Source organism: Diabrotica undecimpunctata, chromosome 1, assembly GCF_040954645.1.
Source record: "Diabrotica undecimpunctata isolate CICGRU chromosome 1, icDiaUnde3, whole genome shotgun sequence".
Taxonomy (NCBI): Eukaryota; Metazoa; Arthropoda; class Insecta; order Coleoptera; family Chrysomelidae; genus Diabrotica; species Diabrotica undecimpunctata.
This window is the reverse complement of record NC_092803.1, coordinates 9055734-9075979: the sequence shown is the minus strand read 5'-3', so window position 1 is coordinate 9075979 and position 20246 is coordinate 9055734. Positions and strand designations below refer to the sequence as shown.

General features: G+C 30.2%; 1 protein-coding gene across 2 annotated transcripts in view; it reads right to left on the bottom strand.

Moving 5' to 3' along the window:
- Positions 1-5387: 5387 nt before the first annotated feature.
- The window catches only part of Peritrophin-A (Peritrophin A), a 51267-nt gene continuing 36408 nt past the window's right edge, over positions 5388-20246 (bottom strand). The window contains exon 4 of one of the 2 annotated variants that reach the window (XM_072536259.1): positions 5388-19327. In XM_072536259.1, coding sequence (XP_072392360.1) covers positions 19089-19327 — 239 coding nt within the window. In that variant the 3' untranslated portion in view covers positions 5388-19088. The remainder of the gene's footprint in view (positions 19328-20246) is intronic. The other variant, XM_072536262.1, reaches the window with a different exon arrangement.

Below are 20246 nucleotides of genomic sequence, written 5' to 3'. Positions count from 1 at the left end.
ACTGATCTTCTTATGGTCATTCTGGCTATGAAGACTTTCTTAGTTGCTATATGGAATAGCTGTGCTGAGGTCTTTTTCTACCATGCTCTCAAGCTAGGATCTTCTTCTTCGTTCTGAGGCCATTTTCCTTCAATTTTACCTTGCAAAATGCTGTTCTGAAGATAAATGCATTGGAGTAGCTCATATCTGCCTTGATTTCTCATATGTCCCAAGTACTGCAGCTTACGGCCCTTCACGATATTGACCAAATTCACGCTTGTGTCCATCCTCCGCAGTACTTCTTCATTGGTGACTTTGTCTGTCCATGGTATATTCAGAATCCTTCTGTGTAACCATAGCTCAAAAGCCTGAAGTTCTGATAGTTTCTGCCTTCAATGTCCACGTTTCTACTCCGTACAGAAGCACTGAGTACAAGTAACATTTTAGGAGCCTTATTTGGGGTGAGGTCATGGAACTTGAACACAGAGCTCATAATCAAGAATGCACTTTTTGCCTTTAAAATGCGACATTTAATCTCTTGGGTATCGTCCCACGATTCACTGATTATAGTTCCCAAGTAGTCGTACTGTGAGACACGTTCAATTTTCATTTGGTTCCCATACTTGGTTTTGCTGGTATTTATATCCAGTCCATATGTTCTACTTGCTTCCGTTATTTTGTTCATTAAGTTTTGCAGTCCTTCTATGGTATTGAAAAATACTATTGTATCATCTGCATTCCGAAGGTTATTGAGCTTGACTCCATTTATTGAGATGCCTTCATTAATATCTTTTAGAGCCTCTTTAAAAATGTGCTCTGAGTACAGATTGAATATCAGTGGTGAAATTTTTCACCCCTGTTTCACCCCCCTTAAGATTTTGATCTGATCTGTATATTCCCCATATATTCTGAGCACCGCTGATTGATTCCAATACGGGTTAGCTATTATTTTTTAGGTCTCTTCCGTCAATCCCTGTCCTCTTCAGCACTTCCATCATTTTTTCATCCCTGACTCTATCGAAAGCCTTCTTGTGGTCAATCAGGCATGCAAAAACCTCACAGCTGAAATCTCTACATTTCTGAAACAATACCTGCACGCTAAATAAAGCTTCCCTCGTACCATCGGCGTTCACAAATTCAAACTGATTGTTTGGCCTAAATTCGTTTGTGGATGACTTTTAAAAACAGCTTCAGCAGATGGCTCATTGGGCTTATGGTCTTATAGTTTTCACAAACTTTTGCTGCTGGTTTTTTGGGCAATGGTACGAACTCCGTTTTAAGCCACTCTACTGGTATTTTTCCTGCCTTGTATATTTCATTAAATATTTCAGTTTTTATTTTTATGTGTTCTGCATCTAATAGCTTCAGCAGTTCCGCAGGAATTTCATTAAGTTCCGGTGCCTTTCCATCCTTCATTTGTCTGACGGCTGCCGTTATTTATTCTGGTAGGAATTCGGGACCAGAATTTTCTTCAATAGTGGCTTCTTGTATTGTTCTAAGGTCGTGGAATAATTTCTCCATTATTCTTTTCATACTTTCTTTGTATCTCCTTTAGTTATGGCAAGATTGCCTTCATCATCTGTTATTTTTCCGCTGTTGCATTTTCCTCCACCTTTCGATGGACATTTCGATGGAAGTTATCATATCGACTCTGATACTCCTCTATTTCTTGACATTGTTCTGTCTTTTGTTTTTCTCTTTGCCTTCTTTTATTTTTCTTGTGACGATGGTATGTATTATCCTATATTCTTGGAGATTTTATTTGTTTTTTTTTCTCTGATCCATAAGTTCAAGTATTTCATCGGTCATCCACGATTTCTGTTTCTCTGTATCTTTCTTCAGGTGTTATTCTTTTATTTCTCTCACTGTTTCTTGTATGATTGCTCTACTCATGACTCTATTGATATGCTTTTTCTATTGTTTCTATTCAATGTACATTGATTTATATTTTAGACCTTGCATGTTCTTTTAATGTCTTCACTTCTTTTTCTTCTTATCAGCGCGTTTTCAGTTGTTCTACAGAGTACTCTCATTTTTCTTGTGTCCAGTGTTTGTTCCGCTTTATATTTTATTCTTAGTTGAATTGATCTTTTATGAATAACTTTTGTTAACCTCTGTTTACTATGTATTTATTTAGCATTATTATATCTTTGGACCCGTTAAAACTTTTAGTCACAGCGTCCTCTTGCAAGGGCACAAACTTGTTAACCAACATGTTGCCGAATAGTGGCATTTAAACTTCCGACATAACATGTACCCTGTATAAAGGCAGTGCATTTGCCTATTTATGAATAAGTGAACTCAGTATCAATGATATAAAGCTAATTACGCGTCAACTGTCTAACCTTCAAACACGTGCAAATTGGTGATTGATTTATCCTTTAAATTTCAATTTGAAATATATAAGAAATTGGTGTGATTGTAACTAAAAGCTTAATAATTTATGCTTTACTTTTTTATTAAATACACACTTAGCCTTACTGTAAACTCTTTATATTTTTATAAACATCGACGTCCTTCAGGAAGGACAAACATACTTCATGACACACATTGTAAGAGTAACACTTTTCGAGTTGATGTTTATTTGTAATTTACTTTTTAAAGATTTAAAGAGCTAGATTTAATGACTATTTTTAAAAATTTAAGGAAATGTTAAAAATGTCAAAAAGTAAAAATGTGTGGACATTGTTATATCAATTACCTATTTTCGTTATGAAGTTACGGAAGTTGATTTGTTTCCTACATTTAATATGTCTAAATGATATTCCATAACAACCTTTAGTAATGATTCACTTTTGTCAATGTACTGGCTCAGGTCATATTTAGTCCATTTTTCCTGCAATCTGTCACTAGCTATTCCAACTCCCTTGGTGGTGGATTTTCGGGATCATTATATGGAACGCATGGTGATCCGAGAATAATCTTAGTAATATTTCTTACCTCTATGATTTTTGTCTTTTCCGTCGTTAAATGCCTGGATTAGAAATTATTCAACGCCAATGTTTTGATATGCCGTTGATTATTCTACCAGTATAGTTCCTCAGGACTTCGGCAGATCGGCTATATATAAATTCTCCACCAATGCCTGATAGACCTATTATTTGGTCCTTTTAAATCCAGCGCTCTTGTATCAAAGCTAGATCAAACGTTTGTAGGATACCTCGTCGATCGTGGTTCCTAGGATGTGTGCGTTTCCCTCGATCTTCTGATTTTTCAACAACCAGTCTTTCGTCTTAAGATCTTGATTTTGTTTCCTTAAACGGGTACTGATAATTGCTTCATAGGCCTCGTTTTCTAGTACTTGGGTGAGGACCATGGAACGCTTGGGCATAATATTGGGATCGACTACATTTAAGTTTGCCCCCCCCCCCAAGGCCCTCCATAATACTTCCCACAGCAAGAGTTCATTTTTTGTACACTCCTTAACACAGTTTACCCACCCCACACGGTCCTTGGCCTAAACATCACTTTATGGAACTGCAAAAGTTGATTCTGTCCTCCAATAGAAGCCAATATGCTAAATACTTTTGTGATATTTCTATATGACCTAGTGTTCTTGTTAGTGTCCCTTGGTTTTTAATTATGGAATTCATTCGAGGTCTTTTTTTATTCTCGAGTTTTACCGATACTTCTGCTATGGATTTGTTGTGGTCCACATTCCAGCATTAACTTTTACCTCTTATTCTTATTTTTCATATCTATTCTAATCTTATGTTAAGGTCGAGAGTTCCTTAAGTTTTTTGATCATTAGCTTAGAGTCTATTTCTCTCGGAGCACCATTTGGCTCAGTATTTAAGGCGGAGACAGAAACCGCGATCTGAGTCGCCTCTCTGCTTATTCCTTGTTTGTTTTTATAAGCTCAGAAGAGTTACTCATTTCTGAGCCTTCTTGTGAGCGATCTGTTTTTGTTTTAATATCGCTGACCATTTCTTTCCACAAGTGGCCAGGCAAGAAGGTGCACACATCGTGCTAAGGCTTTAATCGTTCAAAGTTCGCCAGCTCTCTCGGGTATCACTTCAGGCAACTCTTTTACCTGTACCATGCATCTGCTGGGAACGATGGTTTTATTTTGGGATTGGAGAGCGCACTAGTTACAAAAAAAGACTGATCGTAGGATGAGCCAGTTGGGGTGAATTCTTCTGTGATTTCCCCACTGACCATAGTGTAAATAGGTATTAGTGAGTGTGGGTGTGTTTTTGTGAGTATTTGTTTGTGTATCTGTGTTTATTCTATGAGTGTTTATTTGGTTATAACTTATTCATACCTATCCCATTTATCCATAATAAATTTCCTATCACTCATTGGGATGCCCCGTGTTGGGATTAGAAACATCCCCATAGTCGCCACTATCACTGATACAGACTACAATTGTTGCATCTGTTTCTGCTGATGTAAGAGAGCCTACCTGCCTCCTTCCTCGGAGATCAATAACTGGTTCTACTTTACTCTGAACTACTGTAAGGCCACTTTCATCAAATTTGGAAATTCTGTTTGCGGGATAGCTGTGTTTTAAAACGCATATTCAATATTGTCAAAACACATTTTTTACATTTTCTTTGTTGAAACCTACAGCTCTTGCAAATGAGGTTTCTGTTGGCTTACAAATTGAAAGTCGATCCTTATGCCTTTTCATGAATAGGAATGACATTCCTTGTAGCTACTTAATAGACCATCCGCCGAAGGTCTCGCCTAGTCAAACGAAAAAATGTAGATTCCATGACCAAACAATACTTAACCAACTGTTCCTCCAATTCGGGAGGCAAGACAGTAGCCCTTCCTGCCAAAAGCAGAGAGAAGCTGCTTTTGCTGGTTCTCCGTATCTTTCCATTGACAAACGCATCGGCGTGGTCGTGGTTACTTCAAAAGTCTTCACAGCCTTCTTCCATCCCATTCTCTTCCCAAAGGATCCAAATTAGGAAATGATACGTGCAAATGAAAAACTAAGCGGTAGAATTATTTTTCCATAGCTTTAAACACTAAAATAACTTCAGACACCGTCTGAACTCCGTCACTAACTGAACAGCTGTTTTCCTATTGGCAGCAGCATCTTCATACGAAACTGCACTAGGGCTCCGAATTTACCGCGGTTCTTCTACAAATATCCGGGATGTACTAGGTAGGCTAAGAGAGTCAGAACACAAGAAAAAACAACGAATAAAAAGTACAATTCCAGACAAACCCGACAATCAAAGCTGTGGGAAAAAGACGTAGGATAAGGCCAATACTGAGGTGAAAAGATGATATTGACAAGAACGCAAGGAAGATTGCGTGACACTGATAACGATAATGAATGAGAAAATATCGTAACGCCATAGTTAGCCTATACAGTAATTGTTTTAATCTAGCGTGATAATACAGACTATATTCTAATTGTACCAAAATGTATTGTGGAAAATGCAAAAAATAAAACGCTTTAAAATAATTTATTCAGTATTTTTTCTTAGAAAATTAAAATATAAAAATTCAACCAAATAAATATGTATATATAAAAATACACAGAGTTCTGATGCATATACACTCTAAAAATTTGTATTATTACTATCGTGATGTTGGTTGCATATATCTAAACATACTACATTTTTATAGAATAGATCAAAGAAAGCAATATAAAGAAGAAAATTAAGAAAGAAAGGAATATAAAATGCTGTATACTACTAAAGATTTGTACAAATGATAGTTGGTTGTTGATTGAAATGGTATAAAATACCAAAAAGTTATATGTATTCCAAACATGTCCTATGTAATAGTCTACAGTAAAAAGGACACTGTAAAATATAAAAAAATGAATCATGAAATATAAAGATAATAGTATTAAATGAAATATTATATAGCAGTATTAGTTTAGACCAGAAAAGTAAGAGAATAAAATAGAATAAAATAAAAAAAAATAAAAATAGAATAGAATAGAACAGAATATAATATAATAGAATAGAATAGAATGGAATAGAATAGAATAGAATAGAATAGAATAGAATAGAATAGAATAGAATAGAATAGAATAGAATAGAATAGAATGGAATAGAATAGAATAGAATAGAATAGAATAGAATAGAATAGAATAGAATAGGATATAATGGAATAGAATAGAATAAAATAGAATAGAATGGAATAGAATAGAATAGAACTGAATAGAATAGAATTGAATAGTTAAAAATAGAAAAGACTTGAATAGAATTGAATATAATAGAATGAAATAGAATAGAATATAATAGAATACAATATACCAGAATCCAATAGAATAGATTGTAATAGAACAATATAGAGTAGAATAGAATAGATTAGAATAAAATAAGATAGGATGGAATAAAATAGAATAGAATAGAATGTAATAGAACAGAATAGAGTAGAATAGAATAGATTAAAATAAAATAGGATAGAATGAATTAAAATAGAACAGAATTGAATAGAATAAAATAGAATAAAATAGAATAGAATAGAATAGAATAGAATAGAATAGAATAGAATAGAATAGAATAGAATAGAATTGAATAGAGCAGAATAGACTAGAATAGAATAGAATAGAATAGAATGGAATAGAATAAAATAGAATATAGTAGAATAGAATAGAACAGAATAGGCGACAATAGAAGAGAATAGAATAGAGTGAAATAGAATAGAATAGAATAGAATAGAATAGAATAGAATAGAATAGAATAGAATAGAATAGAATAGAATAGAATAGAATAGAATAGAATAGAATAGAATAGAATAGAATAGAATAGAATAGAATAGAATAGAATAGAATAGAATAGAATAGAGTACAATAGAATGGAATAGAATAGAATGTAATTAAATAGAATCTAACAGAATAGAATAGAATAGAATAGAACAGAATAGAATAGAATAGAATAAAATATAATAGAATAAAATATAATAGAATAGAAGAGAATAGAATAGAATAAAATAGAATAGAAGGGAATAGAATAGAATAAAATAGAATATAGTAGAATAGAATAGAACAGAATAGGGTACAATGGAAGAGAATAGAATAGAGTGAAATAAAATAGAATAGAATAAAATAGAATAGAACAGAATAGAACAGAATAGAATAGAATAGAATAGAATAGAATAGAATAGAATAGAATATAATAGAATAGAATAGAATAGAGTAGAATAGAATAGAATAGAATAGAATAGAATAGAATAGAATAGAATGGAATAGAATAGAATAGAATAGAATAGAATAGAAAAGAATAGAATAGACTAGAATAGAATAAAATAGAATGGAATAGAATAAAATAGAATAGAATAGAATAGAATAGAATAGAATAGAATAGAATGGAATAGAATAAAATAGAATATAGTAGAATAGAATAGAACAGAATAGGCTACAATAGAAGAGAATAGAATAGAGTAAAATAGAATAGAATAAAATAGAATAGAACAGAATAGAACAGAATAGAATAGAATAGAATAGAATAGAATAGAAAAAAATAGAATAGAATAGAATAAAATAGAATAGAATAGAATAGAATAAAATAGAATATAGTAGAATAGAATAGAACAGAATAGGCTACAATAGAAGAGAATAAAATAGAGTGAAATAGGATAGAATAGAATAGAATAGAATAAAATAGAATAGAACAGATTAGAACAGAATAGAAAAGAATAGAATAGAATAGAATAGAGTACAATAGAATGGAATAGAATAGATAAGAATTAAATAGAATAAAATAGAATAGAATAAAGTAGAATAGAATGTAATAGAATAAAATAGAATATAGTAGAATAGAATAGAACAGAATAGGCTACAATAGAAGAGAATAGAATAGAGTGAAATAGAATAGAATAGAATAGAATAAAATAGAATAGAACAGAATAGAACAGAATAGAACAGAATAGAATAGAATAGAATAGAATAGAATAGAATAGAATAGAATAGAATAGAATAGAATAGAATAGAATAGAATAGAATAGAATAGAATAGAGTACAATAGAATGGAATAGAATAGATAAGAATTAAATAGAATAGAATAGAATAGAATAGAATAGAATAAAGTAGAATAGAATGGAATAGAATAAAATAGAATATAGTAGAATAGAATAGAACAGAATAGAACAGAATAGAACAGAATAGAACAGAAGAGAACAGAATAGAATAGAATAGAATAGAATAAAATAGAATATAATACAATAGAATAGAATAGAATAGAAAAGAATAGAATAGAATAGAGTACAATAGAATGGAATAGAATAGAATATAATTAAATAGAATAGAATAGAGTACAATAGAATGGAATAGAATAGAATATAATTAAATAGAATAGAACAGAATAGAATAAAATAGAATAGAATAGAATAGAAAAGAATAGAATAGCATAGAATAGAATAGAATAGAATAAAATAGAATAGAATACAATAGAATAGAATAGAATAGAAAAGAATAGAATAGAATAGAGTACAATAGAATGGAATAGAATAGAATATAATTAAATAGAATAGAACAGAATAGAATAGAATAGAATAGAATAGAATAGAATAGAATAGAATAGAAAAGAATAGAATAGAATAGAATAGAATAGAATAGAATAGAATAGAATAGAATAGAATAGAATAGAATAGAATAGAATAGAATAGAATAGAATAGAATAGAATAGAATAGAATAGAATAGAATAGAATAGAATAGAATAGAATAGAATAGAATAGAATAAAATATAATAGAATAGAAGAGAATAGAATAAAATAGAATAGAAGAGAATAGAATAGAATAGAATAAAATAGAATAGAACAGAACAGAATAGAATAGAAAAGAATAGAATAGAATAGAATAGAATAGAATAGAATAGAATAGAATAGAATAGAATAGAATAGAATAGAATAGAATAGAATAGAATAGAATAGAATAGAATAGAATAGAATAGAATAGAATAGAATAGAATAGAATAGAATGGAATAGAATAAAATAGAATAGAATATAATAGAATATAATAGAATTGAATAGAATAAGATAGAATAGAATAAAATAAAATAGAATAGAGTAGAATAAAACAAAATATTCACGAATACAACAAAATAGTATTCACGAATAAGTAAACTTTTTTGCAAATAAATGGATAAAAGTAAAATAACAAATTGACTCTCATTTTTAAACTGTTAAAAGAAATTTTTTATTTCATTTCCAAATGATATATTTTATTGTTGTTGACATATTTTTTCTATTATAAATTATCACTCTTAAATTATTTAATTTTACTATCAAAAGCACACACCCAGCTTTATAAAATATCAAACGTAACAACCCTTAAGTAATTAATCTTATTTAAATAACACACGAAATAAATATATAAATAATTATTTTCCTATTAAAATACCAAGTATCCCTTATTTAAAAACCAACACCAATAAATCTAACATAATTTAAACCTACATAACAATTGCCTAAGTAAATAAAATACATAACATAAAAGAATAAATAAAATACAAACAAATCAAGTCGATTTTAAGGAAAAAATGTGATGTTTAAATCTCTGGGGTATGGTCTTGATGGTATATCACAAGCTTTTTCATTCAAAACGATCTGATTTGAACTAGTTATGGACTATAACTAAGGCAGTGGTTGGTACTTATCTTAAAAGTATATAAATTACTTAACTACATGTGTAGAACAAGCTAAAAATATTTTTTAAATCTTAACATTTACATAATTGGGTTGAAAAACTTATAGGGTGAATTCAAAATGTATAAGCCTTTGAAAAATTAAGATTTTCAAAATAATATTCAAAAAACATTGTTTCTCTTTATAGACAATACATCACACATTTTTATAATATTTTTTATCATTAATATGAGAATTTTAGAGAAAACAGCTATAAATCTGTTTGAAAATCTCAGTTGTTTTTGAAAATTGTTAGTACAATAAAAGTTGTTGCTTCTAAGAAGATTTCTCCTATCAGTATCTAGGTGTGTTCATTTATACAAAAATATTTAAGTTGAAAATAGACGATTAGTTGACAACTAGAATGGGATATATAACAGAATAAAATAAAATAGAATAGAATAGAATAGAATAGAACAGAATAGAATAGAATAGAAAAGAATAGAGTAGAATAGAATAGAATGGAATAGAATAGAGTAGAATAGAATAGAATAGAGTAGAATAGAATAGAATAGAATAGAATAGAATAGAATAGAATAGAATAGAATAGAATAGAATAGAATAGAATAGAATAGAATAGAATAGAATAGAATAGAATAGAATAGAATAGAATAGAATAGAATAGAATAGAATAGAATAGAATAGAATAAAATAGGATAGAATAGAATAGAATAGAATAGAATAAAATAGAATAGAATAGCATATAATAGAATAAAATAGAATAAAATAGAATAGAATAGAATAGAATAGAATAGAATAGAATAGAGTAGAATAGAATAGAATAGAATAGAATAGAATAGAATAGAATAAAATAGGATAGAATAGAATAGAATAGAATAGAATAAAATAGAATAGAATAGCATATAATAGAATAAAATAGAATAAAATAGAATAGAATAGAATAGAATAGAATAGAGTAGAATAGAATAGAATAGAATAGAATAGAATAGAATAGAATAGAATAGAATAGAATAGAATAGAATAGAATAGAATAGAATAGAATAGAATAGAATAGAATAGAATATAATAGAATAAAATAGATCAGAATAGAATAGAATAGAATAGAATAGAATAGATTAGAATAGAATAGAATAGAATAGAATAAAATAGAATAGAATAGAATAGAATAGAATAGAATAGAATAGAATAGAATAGAATAGAATAGAAAAGAAAAGAAAAGAATAGAATAGAATAGAATAGAATAGAATAGAATAGAATAGAATAGAATAGAGTAGAATAGAATAGAATAAAATTGAAGAGTATAAGGGAGGCCTATGTCCAGCAGTGGACGTAATAAATGAAGACTGAATGATGATGATGATGGAATAGAATAGAATAGAATGGAATGAAATAGAATAGAATAGAAAATAATTTAAAAATGTAAGAATTGTGAGACCTTGTAAAAATAAATAAAATTTTATACATAACAACCAAACTATTTTTTTATTAGAATTTAATGTTAGATAATACCTGTATTTTTTAACATTGATATTGCAAAATAAAAAGATAACAATTAAACTAAACCGCAGTTTGTGATTATGCATCAGAACAGGAAAATAAAATTTGGTAACTGAGATTTATTTACAAAAAATATAATTTTCTACATAACAAAAATATTCAATTACCTCTAGATGATAAAATATACTAACCATTTTATAAATTATTTGTTGGATTAAAAAATACGTTGAATAAGAATCTCCAAATAGGCATTCTTTTGTTCAACATACTATTAGTTTCAAAATTTAAAAATATATTTCTCACAAGAACTTCTGCTACGTCTATATGTACAAAATGTTCAATTATTCAAATATATAACACAAGACAGAATCATTAAAGTAAAATATAAAAGTAAATTAGAGTTTGCACGTAAAGACACATTCTTATGAAACCAACACTCCTTATTAAGATAGCTATTAATATTAAAACCAAATTTAGAAAATATAAGCACACTTTTTATAACGATTTTTCACTGTGATAAAAGCCATTGGTTTACTTTACTAGTGTAAACCAATCAATTCTGCTCATATAATTAGTTGGTTGTCATATTTTTAACTCCTATCACTTGTAACCCTTAACCACACTTTTGCACTGTGATTCTTGTTTCATCTGTCAATTGTCATGCATTTTTATGACTTTTCGAGTAATATTGGTTAATTATTTGATTTGAAATTATACTAACTTTGGTGCTAATTTTGAGTTCATTTCGTCGGGGCAATATTTTTTGGAATCAGGTGCTTATGCAATGTTTATTATAATATAGTCGTCGAGTAATCAGATAACGTGAATTTAATACTCATTTAAAATTTAAGATGATACGAGATAATCCAAAAATACAATTGATTATTCTTCTTACTCATTCGTCTTAATGGGCAAAGCATTTGTTCAGTCCTCGGTATCTTGTTAACAATTACTCCAGATTTTTAAGATTTGCTAATGCATCATCACCTTATTAGCCATTTGTCTCCTGAAATTCTTACTTTTCTTTTTTCAGAAATTTTATCGATATGTGAATTCCATATTCTTCTTAGTATTTTTATCTCTGTTTCATTTTATTATTCGTGTTGTTTTACTTGTCTCAAACCTTTTTTGGCAGTGTATATTATATATAATAGAACATACTGTTGTAGACTCAATTTTTATGTGTGATCGTCACATTACTATGACAAACAAGAAGAGACTCGTTTCAACTCTGGTCTTATCCATATTTTACTGTGCATGCAAGACACGGATAGTCAAAGAATCTGATAGACGACTCATAGACGCTTTTGAAACGTGGACGTGGAGATGAATGCTTTAAATTACATGGAAGGCTCGCTGTACGAATATCTCGGTTCTAGATGAAATTAATCCCAATCGGCGTCTCTATAAGTCTATAGTACTGTTTGCTCTAGAATTTTAAAGTTCAGTCAACGCCAACGCGACATGTTATCTCTATGGCGATGGACATACATCGCGAAAAAGATTATTAACAAGCAGTATACTGAGGCAGTACATGTAACAGATGACACAACACATATGCCAAGATTTTAATTACTATGATGATGATGATCAACATGTTTATTTTTCCGTATTATGTTGAGCAAGATAGCTTGCTATTTTATCAGCTTTTGCAGCTCAGATTCTTACTTTATTTTCGTGTTATGTAAACTATATATCTTTATACTCATACTTTACACTTTACTTTATACTTTAAAATTCAAATTCACTGCCTATTCACTTTCTCGTTAACTTCCAATTGACAGCGCTCATTAAGCGATCAGTAAGTTTTCAGGCGGTGTTGTCATATTTAGACTTTTTTTAGATTAAAACGCTGTAAGAGTTTTTGTACATTGTCATTATTCTCCACTACCAGAATGGTATTGTTTGCATTATATAGTATTTTCTATTATTTTATGAGCTTTTTTTGTATTTCTGGGTTATTTATTCTATGTCGAAATATATCGGTAACCTTGAAAATTCCACACCAGTCTCAAATATTGTGCAGAATTGACTGTTGTTTTGTTTCAGGTTCCCAGGTTTAATATATTTCCTTGGGATAACTACTTTAGTTCCTATTCAAAAGACATCAAATCCTACAAAGTGTACAAAAATTTTAGCTTCATAAGTTAAGTTTTAAAACCATTTCTTTACACCAAAATAGCGAAAAAATGTAAAGGGATGAGTGGCAAACTAGGAGCTACGAGCAGTGTTCAATCACAAATTAAATCCCTAGTTTGTAATCTCACAATTATTTTAACTTTCTACTTTCCCTGTATATTACTATAATATACTTTTATTACGAAGATATTCACCTTTCGGTAGAATTTGATAAAGTGCTAAATTATTGTAATAACTTCCTAGTTCAAGAAATCCTCGTCTATGATGTACAAAGGTGCAAATTACAAGATACAAGGCAATGTACTTTTTTATGAATTATCGCTTTATTCGGATTGTAAATAAGTTATTGTTTGAAGTTCCGTCGAATGAACTTATTAGCTACCAATAAAACATGTACTCTACGACTTCAGAAATTATTTCACACCGTCGATCAAGAAGTTGGATATAAGGGCATTCGAATATTTACACATCGATATTATTAATTGGTCCTTCGTGCCGGATATGAACCAGCGGCCTATAGAATGTTTTATCTATTTTATTATAGGCGTGCCTTTAACATCAAGCATGCGTTGCTGTTATAAAGGCTGGAAGAGATCGGTATAGACCAAATAAACAAATTAACTCTGTACTGGAATTAGATGGTAGAAACAAAAATTATTAAAGATGTATAAATGATGTATTTGATGTCCCAAAAGGAGATCGTCAGAAATCTTTAAAATAGTATCAAAAAATTAAACTAAAGGCGTTTAAGTCTAACTACCCAAGTCTACTAATTTTACCTAATTAGGTTAAGGAAACCTAATCTAATAGTAATTGTGTCAACGATACGGCAATTAGAATGAATCTACAGATCAGCACTAGTTGTTATAAAGATAAATCACGTTCGAAGACAGTATGAATTGCGTGCAAACATAAAGAAAACTAAACTTATAGTAAAAGCTGCACGGAATGGTAAAACTACACGTGCTATTTCCTTCAATAATTAGTTGATAAATATTTTTATTGCTTTAGTTTTATTAAGACTCATTTTTAATCCATGTTCATTGCTTATTTTTAAATTAATTGTACTAGGTAAGATCAATTTCTTATCAGTCAATGAACCCTACCGATGGAAATATGAAAAAATTTGAGCTAGAGACGTGTTTCTCTTGTATTTTCCTAGGTGTATTTAGGTATTTAGTTATGAGCCGTTAAACAAGATAAAAATTGCAACATTATGTTACAAAAATCAGTTCTGTTATAGTTACAATTTTCAATTATAACAATGGTTATCTACTGCTCCTTTTGCTGCAAGAAGTCAGCCCAATAGATAGAAGAGTATATTCAATCTACTGTGAAAGCCTATCTTCATAGATTTAATTTAAGTGAAACAGAACTCTGCGATTGTAATGGTAACACTGACGATATCAATCATTGGATGTTCGGGTACATATATAATGATGCTGCTATTAAGTATCTATTGGAAAATCTGATAAAAGAACAAATAATTCTTTTCAGAGTCAATCTTCTACTTTATATATCTCTCGTTGTAATATTAGACTTAACCAAACTTTTTGGGGACATTTAAAAAGGACTAGAAGAAAAATTTAGGATGGAATGTGTAATGTGAATGGATAAATCCAGCTTTCTTCCCTATGTCTATCCTAATGTTATATATTTACCTCCTAGCCGTTGCCTGTCTTGTGTTATAATAAAGTCGCTGTGAAAGGCACCTTAGCGTGAAAAGTATCCCTTGTTGGCTCTATATATTCATTTAAAGTTGGTTAGGGCCCTGAATGTAACGAATGAAAGTATAGTTTATTGTCAATCTATTGATTCTTGTAATACTGATGTTTACATTATACTGTTTATTTACCTCCAAGCGAAGTACTATTTTGTTAATAAATGCAATAGGTGAATACATCATTAACAAATTCAAGAAATCAAATACATTATCGTGGCTGAATGGATCAAGTTATCCAAAGCCATAAATTAAATAAAAAAAAAAACGGTTATAGTTACAATATTTAGAAAACATGCTTAAAAAAATAATGGGTTAGCAGAAAAGAATTACAGGTTACTGAATTAAATTGTATGGTAGATAAAAGTAAAAAGAGTGATTACAGCACTCGAATTGTGGATATTTCGCACATTACTTAAAATTTTGTGAACGGAGCATATAATCAATGAAGAAGTATTGATAAATGAGTCTTAAGTTTGTGCCAATTGTTGTCTACTTATGTACTTAGTTACATAATATATAAAAGGTCTTGTGAAAAATATATACAATCTAAAGTTGAAATATATTTAAAAAAAATTGTCGAGTCTTTTGATTTCTGTAAAATTTATTAATATATAAAGAGTAAGGCTCACATATCCAATATAAATATTTCCCAAACTAAATAGGTTCATCATTAAATAGAATTTGTGCTGTTTTCAGATCTTTTATATATTTTTTCTCTTACTGTCTCTACCCAAATGTTAAATAAATATTATAAATATTCGCGCATTATTAAAAAGAACAATCAGCTAAAAAATAAAATATTCGTTAGAGCTTCATGGCTTCTAAAAAATAGGTTGGTTTAACAGATGTAAGATATGTTGGATTATTTGGATCGAAGTACAGTTCTTATTTCTTATTCAAGCTTTTCTTTTTACAAGCAATTCTGTTTGTTCATTGGTGGATTAATATCTCTATGAAAGGTTGTCACTCCTTCTTTTGCGCGGTCGTCCGATACTTCTTCTGCCGATTTGTGACTTTTCTCTTGCTATGTTGGCGACACAGGCTTCCTCCATTCTGCTTATGTGGCTATTCTATTCTTTTTTTTATTTAGTGTCCATTTATACATTGTATGTAACATTTTCTTCTAATGTCTTCCAGTTTTCTTTCGATCTCTCAGCCTATTTCCTGTAATTCTTCTCAGTACTCTCACCTCTGCCGTTTCCAGTAGCCTTTGCGTTGTCGCTGTGTCGGGTCTTATTTCTGAGGCATATGCCATTATTGGTCTTACACTGGGTTTATAAATTCTTGACTTTATCTTAGTTTTAATGTACCTGTTAGTCATATAGTGTTATTAAGGCATCCTGCCAGGCTATTTGCTTTTTGTACTTGATCTCTCACTTCTTTGTCCAGGTCTTCATAGCTGGACAGTGTAATTCCAAGTTATTTTATTTCCATACTGATGTCATTAGTTTCTATTTTACATCTGGTTAGTTCTTTGCTGACTACTATTGTTTTAATTTTCTGAGATGAGATTGTCATATTAAATTCGTTTGCTCTTATGTTAAATCTGTGGACCAGTCTTTGCAGACTATCTTCATCTTGGGCTATCGTTATTGCATCGTCTGCGTAACAGAGTATTTTTATTTCTTTGTTTTCCATTCTGTATCCTTTTCCTTTGTTAACGCTTTTGATGATTACATTGAAGAGATTGAAGAACAAAAGATCTCAATGAGTCCCCCTGTTTTATTCCTCTGCCTATTTCTATAGGTTCTGTAAGTTGTCCATCTATTCTGACTTCCATTTTTTTGTTTTGGTAGATGTAGAGTTGGTTGATGAAACTATAAAAAATAAATCAATCGAAAAGATCTTGTTTTCGTTTTGTTGGTCATTAACTTTTAACATGCCATCCATTTATTCTTTCATTCCACAATGATCTTGCTTAAATGTCTGCTCAGGGTAACATGACTCAATTTTCGTTCAAGTCCATCTGTCTTAGTTTATACATTTCTTGCTGTTGTTTATTCTTTTCTGACTTTTCATAGCTTGTGTTTATGTAATAGTACTTTTCACAAACAAAATCGTGTAGTTTTGGCTGCATAACCACTGGATTGTCTTTTCATTTAATTATTGTTTGTTGAGGAGCTTAGTCTGTAACAGTATTCTTATTATTTTAATCATCTTGGGGATGAAGGTACATTTCGGCTCATTGTTTTATTTGCTCTAATTGAATGAGTTCTTGGGAATATTTTTCAGTATCTTCCCTCTTTGGTTGTTTATTTTCTCATTTTGACAATATTCTGTAGACAATGTTTATGTCATAATCTTATAATAATTTTATTTGTAATAATATCAGGATTATCTGTTTCTCGGCCTCGGCCTGTTCGGTTTTCTCAGCCTCAATTAGATATTTTTGCACAATTCTCGGGTCATGACTATTTTGCTTATTACTTAAAGCAGATTGACAGGGAAAAGACTAATTTGTGTGTAAGTTACCAATGATGGTACGAAGATACTGTTTATATGATAATGTTTGTACGTGAGGTTTGCGTGAAAAAGAGTCTAAGATGTGCTTAGATAAGAGGATCACAGTGAAGAGATTGGTTGCATTGATGGTCCGTAGCGAGAAAGATTGAAACCTCGTAAATGGTATAATTCCAAAGATGATAGAAGGAACAGAAAGATTGTAGATTTGCATTACTCCCACACAGAATATACACGAGGTCCTAATCAACGGGTGAAGGTTTTTGGTGAATAAAATCACACCTTACTGCTCACACATATTGAATAGTATTTTATGAAGATTTTTCTTCCTCGCGATAAAAAAAGGATTGCAGATAATTGGCTTCAATAAATAGGAGAACCACTTTAAAGCACCAATCTTTATTATTCATTTGATAAAATACCTTAGCAGAAGTTTTGTAGTAACGTTTTGTAACAATTACTTTTTTGTTTATATTATTTTGAAATAAAATTCTTGGTCAAAAAAGCTTAAAAAAAGGCAAAAAGCTAAATGCTGCTACAAAACAATATGTGAGTAATGGGTTTCAAAGTGGTCGTTGAAGTCGTAAAAATCATCCTTACTCTGGACGTACAATAAGAAAAAAAGAACATATTATAGAAATTATTAATTATGTATATTATGAGGTTGTGTTGGATACATGATTGACTAATTGTGAAATTGCTTATGAGAGCCTCACATTCAACTTTTATATTTTTAACAATAAAGTAGATCTAAGATAATTACTTACAAGATTTAGGGCACATTTGTTAATTTTGGATCAAAAACATAATCGAGTAAGAATTTTCCTCTAACATTTTAAAAGAATCAGATCGAGTTTGTGCATTGTTTAGAAACTGCAGATGAAAGAGAGTGTAATAGATAATCCTAAATTGTCACAAAAAAACGTAGAGTAGACTGAACCCGGTTGATAAGCTTTGAAGCAAGAGAAGTAAATAGTTAAAGAAGGTAAGGCATCCGTTTTTTTTTTTGATGAAAACGGAATTTTCTCAACTGATTACCTTCAAACCCCTAAGTTAATAAAAAGAGAATATTACAAAAATATTTTACAGAAGATAAAAATCACCTGTTACCAAGATAATCACACTAAGGTGAAATTGGAAAATTAACTACTACCACTAGAAACATCTACCCTGTTTTCCAGATTTGTGTCATTCCAATTTCTATTTATTTCAAACTTCAAAAGCTGCTATGCTAACCAGGTTTTTCCATTAAATGGAAAGTAATTGCAGCCACGGTTGGGCAGCCACGGATGGGATACATATATGGAATGAACTTGCATTGATTGATCACAAAATGTCCAGATCTAATGCCATAAACCTTACGCTTGTCATTTTACATAATACAAATTTAATTTTGAAAATATTTTATACACCAGCTTTGTAATAATTTATGTCAAGCATAAAGTAGCTTTACTCTCTATTTAATGGAATAAATATGGTATCTATAGATGCAAAATAAAGAAAAAAATTATGTTGATATTTATGTGGGTAAATTTACAATATATAACAAATTTACATATACTATTCAGAAAAAATACACTGTACATAAGTATAAAAGTTTTTAAAACTATTCATCGTATCTCATTTACATCTATAGCTACCAAATCTATTTACCATCAACCATAATTATTCAAAATCCCAAAAAAACTAAATTAAAACATCCGCACGACTCGACTTCCAGACTCGGTACCTCTTTACTTTCTGATGTGATTTGCACAATGCGGTACCAGCTCTGGTTCTTCGCATGAGAGGCTGTGCTCATCTACTACTTTTCCTTCTCCGCAAGTGATAAGTCGTGGGTATCCGTTAACGCAGGTGATCAAACGATGACAGTCACCAGGAACGGGGAAGCGAGGGTAAGGCCAGAACTTGGCTGCGGGACTATTGGACGGGACCTTGGTTGGACACTTGAAGCCGACTACAGCTGTAAGAACTTAAAAATTATTATAGGTACATGAAAAAAAGTGTTTTATTAAATTTTGTATTGTTTATTAATAAGGTTTTAAACGTTTTTGATAAGTATTGGTTAACTGTTGTTTTTTTTTCGAAACTAATATATTTTACGAATAAATTACTTACAGAAAATATTTGTTGTGAATAATAAATTTGATTTTATGATTTTTCAAAAAAAAGATGACACTTGTGGGTAAGTTAACGAGTTATTCGTCATTTTACCCAAATTAACGAAAATTAACAGTAAGTCATATCTGTTTTCAATTTCAGCTACTCAACCGTTAAGTGTTAATGCAGCCTCAAAAGCATATAATGTTATATTTCAGAATTTTCCTGGAAATGCTGGTCGCTTTAAACCAACATTTAATGACGAACCACTAAATCAACTTAAAAAATATGTGATAGAAATAGATAAATGGACATTTGGATTAACTATAAGGATCAGTTGAGAAAAATTGATTTCGACTTGGCTGTTCATTGTGGCGTTGATGATAGATTTAACACTACGAAGAAAATGGTTGATAAAGACTTTACACAATCCTTTATGAAGAAATTTAGTCTATATATACAGAATAAACTCCAGAGAAAGAACTCTATCAAAAATATTCATATTTTGCTACTGAAATTTGCAATATTAGTAAAACCTGTTTTTTCTTCAGTACCTGTCAAGGATCCTAAAATATTAACCCCAAAAGGCAACCGTCTAGTGGTAAAGATTTCCTCGGCAGAAAGAGGGGTTAATGTGATTGCTGTTTGTGGCATGAATGCAATTGGAAATTTTATACCACCGTCCCTAATATTTCCAGGAGTAAAAATGCAACTAGATCTTAAAAATGGAGCTCCCGAAGGGACCACGGTAATAGCTTATCCTTCTGGATGGATGACTTTTGAAAATTTTG